Here is a 12,427-nt window from a genome sequence, read left to right on the forward strand (position 1 = left end):
TTACAGAGCATTTCTTTCACTGTTCTCTAAACTCTGTGAGAGACAAACATGGTGCATCATGTTGACCAGCAGATGCATCACCATGTGTTCACGTCACAACTTCATTACATTCATTTATGTTGTGGAGTCACAGAGGAGACTCGGTGAAACTTACTACCTTGGAAAACAGAGGAGTTCACGTTTAATTCTATCAAAATTATATTACTTCTAAAATATGAAAGAAAAAGACACATCATGCATTATTTTAAATTCATTCATTCATGTGGTGTCTCATACTACTCTACCTTTGTGCACTTGTACCATAGTTTTCTTTTTAAACTTAACAAGTTAATTGTCTAAAGTGTCTTAAAGTATAACAAAATACAATTGTATCGTTCTTGTTATGGTTATTACTACTATTACAGAGCTGAGTAAGTCAATATATCACTTTTTGTTAAAGACAAATAATTGTAAATAATTAAAATTTTTCTGTATTTGATTTGCTAATGTCTTCACATCATGCTAGAGGGAAGGAAGAAAAATGAGTGAAACCGAAAACCTGCATTTTTTAAGTTTTATACAAACGCACACAAACCATTCACTCACAACACACATTGTCAAAGTTTTTTTTTGGAACAATAACCTTTATTGAAGATGTCTGTGAAGTAGCTTAATCCATACTTTATGTACAATGAATCAAAAATAGGTTAATTATTGTCATTGTCGTCACACCAGCTTGCATGGATAAGTATTTTCATTGGACAATATATACCGTTTGTTTGAATGACAGTAGTGATCTCAATCCAAACAGCCAGTGGCAACATGAGCTGCAGTTCCACTCGGTGTGCATGTTCCTTCAGCGTCAGAGAAAGTTTGATGCATGAAATATCAAAGTGTTCAAACTGAATTTGTGAGGCTGATCTAATGCTGACAAATCAAGTAATTCGGCATGTTATATACGAACACGTGGAATCAGTATTGTCATTTTAAAATGCCAATTGGAACATGTGATTTCCCATGGGATCTGCTTGTTGTTGAATGAAGTAACTGATAACATGATATACCGTCTAATCTTCATCTAAATGTTACCACTACTTTTTAAAGAAATGCCTCAACATCCTGTCAAATATGTTGTTTTGTATAGTATTTGATATCTTTGTCAGTGAGATGGACAGGTTGATACTAATTTCATGTCTGTGTTTCAGGTACAGAGTTAGAAACAGTCACGGTGAGCTTAGCTTAGCCTAAACAATTGAAAGCGGTGGGAAACAGCTAGCCTGGCTCTGTTGAAAGTGGCAAAACATGTCTACCAACTACTGTACATGGACAACATGACAGCAACCACTTCTCACTTCTGCTGACTCAGGTTGCAAACGACATCAGCAGTGGAAAATGGCAGCACCCATTTCTACAATATTTGGAGTTCACTTTTGTGAAGTGGGAGGAAGCATTAGCCATCTTTATACTAGATTGGATCATCAGAAGGGTCATTCTGTTTGTGATTGGTTGTGGGAAGTTTTTTTTTGGATCATTCTTTTTTTTATCTCAACATAAAACATTGCGGAGTTTTTGTTACTTAACAGTGATGCACAAAGAATTTGGTCTTATTTTAATTGACCTTCACGGTTGCCATATTTTTTTTCTTATTCATTATTATCTCTAAATGGGAAGGTTTAGGTTGGGGACAAGTTGACTGAAAGATAAACTGCCAATCAAGCAGTGAATACTTGACAACCAATCGCTGTTGGATAGAGTTTTGGAGTCTTCCAGTTGATCCAATGCAGCTCCGACCATGTTCACACAGTGTATTATACTAACCAAGCAATTTGTAGACAATGAAGCCAGATGTGTAACTGGCTTCATATCTAAAAATGCAATTCCAATAAAGGCCACTAAATACTGGCTCAAAAAAAAATCCCTGGCTGTAACTGACCCACCATAAAAAACAAAGAAACAACTTCTCTCATGAAATACTGAGTAAGCTATATTGAAGTAGTGATTATGGTCTTAGTCTGTAAATTCAGGCCTCTAATAAGTGTGCTCGTGGTCGTGTTGGAATTTATTAATCTGTTAATAAGGTGTGACTTTTAACATCTGCAATGTTTCCAGAGTGTGAAAGGCGACACCCCACACAGTGTCTTTGGGAGAGACACTGAGCCCCAAAGTGCTCCTGATGATGAGCACCAAGGGTGTGTGAGTGTGTGTTACAATGGGAAACATTGTAAAATGCTTCATAGACCCTCGAGGTAAAAGGCAGACCACTTACCAGTGAAGACCCACCAGAAGGAATCAGGGAGCTTGCTAGCAAACACTGTATAAAGATGCAACCTACAAACCACAAATTACTGCTTTTAAATTTTTCTGTTCATATAGAAGCAGTGTAAAGAAACAGGATGCCTGCTGCCCGTCATACTAAGCTGGGCTAACTAGTATGTCCTGACTCTATCTCTGTACTGAACATACATGAGAATGATCAATCTAAACACCTCACTCTCAGAGATGTTTCTTTTAGGGCCTTTTATTTAAGGCACATTCTGATTCCTTTCTTCAAGAGGTTCGTCAGAAGAGCAACATTTTCAGGCGTAATCTGATGAAAGCTAATGCGGTTATTTTTCTGTGATATCAGATCTTATCTATCAATCCATAAGCATTATTCTTTTAATAGTGGCAGAAGAGATATAGTGTTTAATGTACATAACACAACCTAATGTCTGTGGTTATATGCACTTAATGGCACTAGTTTTGCATCGGTTCCCTCTGCTTTCTGAGATGGTACTTTGCACTGAAAGTTCTCAGGATGCGAGCACAGGATTAAAAACTGTACAAACTGCTGCTGCTGGACCGTTACTGTTGAGCTAGAAAAATAATCCGGTGGTCCCAGCTTCTCCAGGGGTGCTATGGTGTCCTCTGTTGAGTAAATAAAAGGGAGGCTCAAATTCAGTGTGCAGAGAACAGGGTGGAGGCGTCGAGAGAGTCACCAAAGGAGTGAGTGTGAGGGATGTTAAAAAGGCCAGCAGGCTTGTTATCTGTCCAGTCTGAAACACACACACACACACACACACACACACACACACACACACACACACACACACACACACACACACACACACACACACACTGGCGTCTTCAGATTGAAACCTCGTATTCTCTTGTGTCCTGTGAAGACAATAAACACATTGGGTTTCAAAACCTGTCAAATATGATCTTAAACCTGAAAATAGAAGGCCCACAAACAATACGACCCGATCTACGTAATAATGAAATAAATAATAGTAAAACTGAGTCATTCTCATTTTTGTAAGGGAGAGTGTACACTGGCACAAACTGACAGCACAGCATGACATATCAATGTCATGTCAAAGGTCATAGAAAAGACATCCTGATAAGAAATGGGACTTATCTTCCAACACAACACAGAAATGTGAATGATAAGACATTTCTGAAATGGTGGATGAAATATTCATATTTACGTCAGTAAAACTGCAAAATGCCACAATAAGTCGTTAGAGGTGAGTCTAGCATTTAAAATGTTACTTAAGTGAACATATGTAACTATAATCAACAATATGTTCTTTTAAATGTTAAAAGTAAAAGTTATTTATTAATATATTATGATTACTCATTCATTAACGTGTAGCTGTTTGCACTTTTATCCCTGAATGAAACGAGGGATTATTTGTATTATGGCTTAATTGGCTAACAATTCAAAGAATAGTAAACCATCGCAATTACTCAGAGCCAGAAGTGACCATAAAAAAATAAAATGAAATGATGACATAAAGCAGTAAGTCAAAATGAGATATTTTAGGTAATTTTATGTAAAAAAAAAAAAGATACCAATTTACAAATTGTTAGAGCTCTATTTCTTTCTTCAAGTTTTTGTCCTCTGAGCTACTTTGACTAACTGAAAGTGAGTAGCTCTGGGAAACTGTAACATTTATTCACATTGCTGAACTCCACCAAACCAGCTGAACAAGTTTCTTTTATGTGAACAATAACAAAATGATACTCAACACACACATACCCAACAAGTAGCTTGCGAGGTACAGGTTGGAGACCCCTGATCGATAATAAAGCATCATACTTTGTATGTTTTTCATGTATGTTGTGTGAAAAAAAAAAAAATCTGTAAAGTAACTACAGCGGTCAGATAAATGTAGAGGATGAAGAACACCACTACAGGTGCCTTACATTTGTGCTTGAGAAAATGTACTTTGTTCCACACCTTTATCTCTGGGGCTTTCAGTCCTATGCCCACTGAATACATACATATTTATAATAAAAATGTCTAAAATAGCATCATACTGGTTGTCAACAAATTTTACTCAAACAGGAGGACATTTGCTGGGGACAATTTTCAGCAGTGGATTAATCCATAATTGGATTCAGAAATGCAATGTGTGTTCATGATAATAAAGGAACACGTGACCCGGTTTGTCAGTGGGACTCACTGATTTTTTTTTTATATGTTTATGAGCTCGATGCTGCAGAGCAATATGATCTATCAGGCTATAACACGCACACACACACACACACACACACACACACACACACACACACACGCACACACACACACACACACACACACACACACACACACACACACACACAAACACATATACAAACACACACCCACCCACACATACAGACACCCCCCCCCACTGACACCCCCCCCCCCCCCCCTCCACACACACACACACACACACACACTTGTATTTTAAGTCCATGACACTTGATACTTGAAAAGCTGTGTACTGGTTCACGTCGAAGTATTGACGACAGGACTACTCACCTCATTGTTCTTCGGGACGGCCAGCATGGAGGATAAAGAAAAAGCATAACTCAGCACACAGAAAGAACGTCATCAGTTGTAATGATGCTGAACTGTTACCAAGACCCACAGATTGGTAGTTAATTCTTAGATTCTTCAGCTTCTGTTCAAATAGTTGCTTTAGAGAACTTGTGCTTTACGGAGGTTGTGATCCAAATAAGATGTTTCCTGAACTTAACATGAAAAGGTTTGAGTGTGACAACATGTCAAAGTAATTTAAAGTAACTTTACTGTGTCCCAACATGCAAAGCTGTAGCTGCTGACAAAGGTACCTTTACTAAGTACTAAGAACAAATGCAAGGGTGCAAATATGGGATTTTACACTTTTTTGAAGATAAACCAGAATTATTGTTATAAATGTATTGTTAGAAGACTGCAGGCCTTAATGCTTCTTGTTGTCTCGTGGGGATTTTGGCCAAATATTGAACAATTAAGATAATTTCTACCTCTAAAAAGCAAAGTTTTGTCAGCAAAACAAGTTTAATGTTTGTCACGAAAGCTGACCTTCACATGGGTCCACCAGGAAAAGCCCCAGGGTTAAATAACTAGGATAATAGAAGGCTGTTGGGCCACTACTGACCATACCAACCTTCATTCCCATAAAGTATGATTCAAACTGCACCCGCTTCCTGACCCAATGTTCACTGTGCGTCAGTTAGTTTCTGGTAAATCTATTAATCACAAATTTGTTGACAGATATATGCCATGGCAGCAAAATATAAACTAAAATATTATTTTAAAACTAGATTTGGTCCCAGTGCCGACCCTGCACTGTAACCACAATGTACTTTAGTGGTGAATATACAGCATCAAATAGCATTTTTGCATGTGATCAGCCGATCAAAAATGCCTCTGGTGCTGGAAGTAAATGTCATTTCTCATGTTATGTGACACAGTTAGAGCATGTCTCTGGCTTGGATTGACAAGGAACCGCCCAAGTCCAATCATTAGTCAAACAGAACAAGTGTTCAAAATATCTGGTTTTTTTTTATTTAAAAAAACGACAGTAAAAGCTTGTGTACATAAAATGATCAGACGGAAAATTAACATCCAATCACAGAGCTAAAAATTCTGCCATGTGAGCTGCGAATGGCAAGCAAGAGATACATATTAAGCTAAGCAGCTACGGTGCCATGTTTTGTTCACAATGTGAAACAATAAGGCGTTTTGGATTCCAGAACAGTCCAGTTACCACCTCAGACTGACTTGAACACTTCCTGAGGCTTATGGGTATTGTAGTATTTAGACTTATTACCAAAATAATGGACAAAGCCTAATTTTTCAGAAACAAAGTTGGATTAATTAAAACACCTAGGGTGTTTTAATTAATCCAACTTTGTGTCGGAGAGTCTGTTGTTTTGGTGGTAAGTGACAATAAAAACATTATTTAAAGAAAATAACTGAAATGGCAAAACAGAACAGAAGAAAAAAAAAAAGACGTTTGGAAGCAGCACCTCCTTCACATCACAATTATATTGAGTTCAGTGAGGAAAAACTGGCACGACAAGCGCATCACAACAGGTTCAGCTTTATTAGCTGATCTTGGTCTACCTCCTGGAGAGAATATCTGTGTCAAAGTTTATTTCTCACACTTGCACTGTCTCAGGGCTGCCATGATAAAGAGATGTGTTTCTCTTATATACCCCACCCTCGTTGACATCAAATGGGGCAGACAAAATAATGTAAACATCAATGCGATGCAACAGCCTCAAAAACTGCAGCCTCCACAAATGATCACACAGTTGAACCAACAACTTTCTGAAACACTTCAGCAAAGACTGAACATCAGGACCTTCATGAAGTGAGGATTCATTACAGACTGTTGGATTCATCTGAGGCAGCTTTACCTAACAGGCCGACAACATGAGTGCATGTTGACTCACCGTTGTCTCATAAGCTGAGTTCTCCAGCGTGGATTCTCCGGTGATGTTTTCATATGGTAAGTTGGGGGACAAGGAGAGCCGCAGTGGTTTCCTCTGAAGCCTGAGCACACACCGAGAGCACACATTCACAGAAAATAAGTTGTAAGCAAGAAGGCTTCAGGTCACTGTCACTGTGGACTAATGGCACCAACATTTATTTAATGACTCAAGCTCAGGAGGACAACTCATTCGTGGACTGCACATCTCTGTGACGTCTCTATATGCTGCATGTTGACGCTGAATTACACTCATGCCTTTTATTTATCATCGCTGTGTGTAGAAATCATTGATCCTCATCCTGTCACGGCTATTTTTAAAATACAGTCAGTCCTTTCAGCTAAATATAGTTGCATTTAGCTCTTTCAGTTCATCCCTTTCAGACATAAGCTGTCGAAAACTGTCATGTTGTAACTTAAGGATCACGTGTAGTGGGCGGGAGTCTCAAGAGAGCCAGCAGAGTCAGCAAAACGGGATGTCTATTTATTGAATAGTTTAAAAGCCCGTTCTTTTTCTCACCATTGGACATGTGCACCTGCCGTAACCACTCACAATTATCCTGCTGATGTGGAACTTATATAAAGATGATTAAAACTGCATTGCTTGCAACCTTTACGAAGCATAGTAACAAGACCAAACGCACAAAAACAGGATTTCATTATTTCTGAATTTTTACACTCACTTGTAAAAGTCACAAATCAGTATTTGTTTAAAACAGGATGAATATTTTAGTGTACACTAAAATACCCGAATGTCTTCTTTTTTTTTTTTATACATTCTGTTACTTCTGCATATAAGCTTTGATAAGGAAGCTGATCTATAGTGTTGTGTCAGGGATTTATTATTATTTTTTTTAAGTACCTGAAGTGACATTATAGTTATTTATAAAAAAATTAAAATGTCAAGAATTCTTCCGTTCTTCAACCAGAGAGGATTTGAACCTACCTTGAGAAGTAGAGGTAGATCCCAACGATGAGGGTGAGGAGGAGGATGACGGGGATGAAGACAGCAAATGCTACTTGGGCTCCCTCCATCCCAAAGCTTGCAGTATATACTGTTAGAGAAAGAAAGGGAACTGTTAGATACATTATGTACTGACAGGTAAAACGTGTTTACAACTCTTTAACTGTACAGCCAAAAGTCTGGACGTGCCTTCTTAGTCCAGAGGTTTGCTTGTATTTATTTGAAACAGTTGGACCATGAAGAGCTGATAGTCTTCTGCCAACAATTGATGTTGAGGTGTGTCTGTTGAACTCTGGGAAGCACTTCCTCTGCTGCAGAGGGAAGTCTTGGTGTTTCTTTCCCACAGCAAGAGAGCCACTGTCATTACAGAGTTTGATGGTTTTTCATTTTTCTGGACTGACTGAACTTCATGTTTTAAATTAATGATGGACTGTTGTTTATGTTTTACTGAGGTGAGCGGTTCTTGTCATTTTTTGGATCACAATAGTTGTTGAATAAGGTTATTTTCTGTGTACTAGCTAATGCAGATGGTCTCAAACATATTAATAAGGCATGAGAATCCAGCAGTTATCTTATGACAGCCTGTTAACTGGACACTTTTCCAGGTGATGACCTGATGAAGCTGGTTACTGCCAACAGTCACATGGCTGTCATCAAGGCAAACAATGACTACTGAGACATCTAAGATATACTTATTCACTGCATTATTCAATATGTGTTATTCAAATGTGGTAATGTGTTCATTTTTTGTTCTTCACTTTAGACAATAGTAAAAAAAAAAAACGTTAAAAAAAACTTGAATGAGTGGGTAAATCCAGTTGTTGTTTTGACTATTGTACTGTATGCTTATCTTGGTTTTTACAAAAATAATTTCACTCCTCTTCATCAATTTTAAACGGGCAAAATGAAGTAAGTAAGTAAAGCTTTTAGCAATTGCTGAGATACTTTCTGGAAATTTGTCTTTCAGCAGCAACAAATACTGTCAGCACAAATCATCCATTAGAAGCTTGTGCTGATGCAGTTGGTACATTTATAATTACCATCTTGGCAAAACTTACTGTCTAATCTGTGCTCATCGTACTCTGCTGGGTGAGCTGAGGAGAAGACAAAGAGAGGATATGTTAAACACAATGACAGCTTGATAAAGAACATGTATGAAAACAAAAGAGAGAAAACTGTTTAAACCTCAGTTAAAACCATTTTGACTCTTTTAATTTGATTTAATTTAACCTAATCTGCTACTATCTGTGATAGCAAACTTCATCTCATGGATTTATTAAATGACCGCAATAAAGTATGATGTTAAAGTAATGTACAACTCCAGTCTCCAATATACTGAGTGAATATGAAGCATTTTCAGGACAGGAAAAGCCTTTAGAAGCAAATCAAATATATATTGTTGGGAAATGATCATGCATGTAACCCGTCCCACAGATCCACCTCCTACCTTTGTTCCGCTGTCCTGTTTTCCAAGAACCTGAAGTTCCCTGGTTCCTATAATCCCCAGCTACATATATATATATATATATATATATATATACTCTCCCAGCTTCCTATGTTCCAAAGATCTGATGTTTCCAGAGTCCTATATCCCACCACTCAATATAGCACATATTGGAAACCTAGAAAAGTTGTTCAACAGCTGTGTTCACTTACAACCCTATTTCCAAAAAAGTTGTGACACTGTAAAATGAAAATAAATGATTTGGAAATCATGTCAACCCATATTTCATTGAAGATAGACCAAAGACAACATATCAGACGTTGAAACTGAGAAATGTAGTTTTATGAAAAATATATGCTCATTTTGAATTTGATGCCAGCAACATGTTTCAAAAAAAGTTGGGACAGGATCATGTTTACCACTGTGCTGCATCACCTCTTCTTTTTCTGCTCTTTAACCTGGAGGATGCAGCTTCCAAACAGAATCTCAGATTGTGATCCATCAGACCTCAGGACAGTTTTCCACTTCACCTCAGTCCATCTTCAATGATCTCGGTCCAGAGAAGGCGGCGGTGTTTCTGGATCATGTTTCTATCTGGTTTCTTCTTTGGAGAGTTTTAACCTGCATTTGTGGACGCAGCGATGAACTGTGTTCACAGACGATGGTTTTCACAAGTGTTCCTGAGCCCATGCAGTGATTTCCACTCCAGAATAGTGTGTTTTTAATGCAGTGCTGCCTGAGGGCCCGAAGATCACCACCATCCAATATTGGTTTCCAGCCTTGTCCCTTGTGTTCAGAGATTTCTCCAGATTCTCTGAATCATTTAATGATATCATACATTGATAAACATTATTGTTTATTGTTGCACTATTTTCCCACACAGTTTTTTACAGTGATAAACATCTCCCCATCTTCACTGCTGAGAGACTATTCCTCTCTGGGATGTTCTTTAAACCCAATCATGTTACTGATCTGTTGCCAAAGAACCTAATTAGTGGTGAGATTTTGATGAGGTGTTATTTGTTTGCTTTAAAAAACTTTTCCTGTCTTTTGTTGACGCCATCCCAACTTTTTTGATACGTGGTGCTGACATGAAAGTCAAAATAAGCATATACTGTATTTTTCATAAAATAATACAATTTCTCCATTTCAACATTTGATATGTTGTCTTTGGTCTATTTTCAATTAAATATGGGTTTACGTGATTTGCTCGCTGCATTCTGTTTTTAATTACATTTTACACAGTGTCCCAACTTTTTGGGAAACAGGGTTGTAATATGACACAGGCATTTGTGAGTTACGGTTGAACAGGGTAAGAAAGATGCGCTCCCCTAATAAAATGTGATGTACCACACTATCCAATGAAATTATATCTTCTGTTGACATGGCTGCATTGCTGGAGCCATAAGTTAGCTAACAATCAAACTACTGAGAGTGTTTACATGCCCACTGGTTGTAATAGACAGTGACATCCAGTGGAAGTGAAATGCGTCTCTTTAAAAACATTTTTTGTGTGTGTGAGATCACTGTGCTGATGCACGGTTGGGATGGACCTGTCATCGCTGCTATTCTGTCACATTTGTCCAATTGTCAAATGTCTAAGTGCTGTGATTCATTTCCTTTCTGCTGTTATTGAGTGGGAGATGTGAGCTATGAGGTCGACCACGGACATCATCCCTGCACACGATAATTTGTAGCGTTTCATGAACTCACTGTTATTGTTTGAAGAATATTTCTCCTACCACGTTGTACATCTGAAATTTTCTTCTCTACTTTAAATTAAAGGGGAAACTCTGAGAAAATGTCATAACTCCAAAATCGTTCTCAGATATTCATCACCAGGAGTAACTTTTTGTCCTGGGAAGCTTCATGAGTGTGTACCCTATGAGTGTGATAGTTTCTGAACATTCTTTGTTGGTGGAGAAATAAAAACATGTGTACACAGATGACCAGGAACCTGCTTGTTCATGTAGAGAAATATAAATATCTGGATTTCAATGTAACCCCCATAAACCAGAATGAGACTCAAAACGACGACACTGAAATGCATGTATACACAGAGTGTTTAGATAGGTATGTTGCAACCTAATTAATAAAACTGGGGATGTAACTACAATGTTAGAAACTATTTAGGTGTGGTGTGCTTTTTCTCTCCCAGTACTTACTTATGTCCCCCCAAAAAAAGCATTGTCAAGCTGAATGCAGGCAAAGCAGTCTATCACAAATCCTCTATTCCAGTTTTAGAATTAACTGGTATTGTGGGACAGTGTAACAACAGGCAAGAATGCTCTTGGCTTTACAAGCACACAGCAAAAATATTGAGACAATTTTTTAACTTTGAGAAAATCTTTGTTGCTGTTTTTTATCCAATCTAATTTTTCACTGCATGATTGTTTTCTCTACAAAACAAGTTACATACTAGCAGATCAACTTCCTGGCTTGAAATGTCCCATGATGCATTCAGGAACCAGTTGTGTTGTTTATGTTGGGATGCAGAGCAAAGCTCAAACAAAAGCACATTTCAAATGCAGAGCCCTGACAGGTGTCCCCTCCAGTCTGCTTGTTTTTCTGATGTGTCCTTGCTGCACCTCGTCTCCCTGAGGTGCCTCAATCAGGGTGCATGCTCAAACTAAAGGCCACTCTTTGTTATTTTAGCCTCTAGACAGGAACAACCTTCTTCAAAGTGTCAGGACAACCAAATCTATTATAAACCTTGAGCCTTTCATTTTGACTGATGTGTTACTCCTGCTTTTTTGAAACATGCTCAGTCATTCTTTCTTTTGCTTTTTATCTTGTTCCGTTAAATTAGCCTTTTCACTAAATAATAAATAAGGTTTGGGGAACCATGTGAATGTCCAAATAAGCCAAAAATCCAGATGTGTAGAGCTGTCAGGGCAGACTGGAATGACACACAGAAATAAAATGTTCGCAGTTCTCTTGATCTGCTCTCGTTTTCCCCCCTTGAGTTACTGAACTACACTATTAATAAAAACAAAACAAAAAAACCCACTGCTTTTCAGCAGACAGTAAACGTATGCATATTGTGGTAAAAATCCTCATCTCCCTCCACCTTTCCAAAAAACATATTTGAAAATTTATAAAATAGTTTTTCAAGCAGTTTTTCTAAACAAAGAAATTAGCCCGAAACTGACATTTTGCTAACTGCATTAGATAGATAGATAGATAGATAGATAGATAGATAGATAGATAGATAGATAGATAGATAGATAGATAGATAGATAGATAGATAGATAGATAGATAGATAGATAGTTACTTTATTAATCCACAAG

General features: G+C 37.7%; 1 protein-coding gene across 1 annotated transcript in view; it reads right to left on the bottom strand.

Moving 5' to 3' along the window:
* Positions 1–4,738: 4,738 nt before the first annotated feature.
* The window catches only part of sez6b (seizure related 6 homolog b), a 205,153-nt gene continuing 197,464 nt past the window's right edge, over positions 4,739–12,427 (bottom strand). Inside the window, exons 14-17 of the mRNA XM_069166512.1 lie at positions 8,751–8,786; positions 7,675–7,783; positions 6,694–6,793; positions 4,739–4,780 (exon numbers count right to left, since the gene is read on the bottom strand). Of these exons, the coding sequence (XP_069022613.1) occupies positions 4,739–4,780; positions 6,694–6,793; positions 7,675–7,783; positions 8,751–8,786 (287 nt within the window). The remainder of the gene's footprint in view (positions 4,781–6,693; positions 6,794–7,674; positions 7,784–8,750; positions 8,787–12,427) is intronic.

Source organism: Embiotoca jacksoni, unplaced genomic scaffold, assembly GCF_022577435.1.
Source record: "Embiotoca jacksoni isolate LCO1_2020_lvr unplaced genomic scaffold, fEmbJac1.0.p SCAF_39, whole genome shotgun sequence".
In the NCBI taxonomy this organism is placed as follows: domain Eukaryota; kingdom Metazoa; phylum Chordata; class Actinopteri; family Embiotocidae; genus Embiotoca; species Embiotoca jacksoni.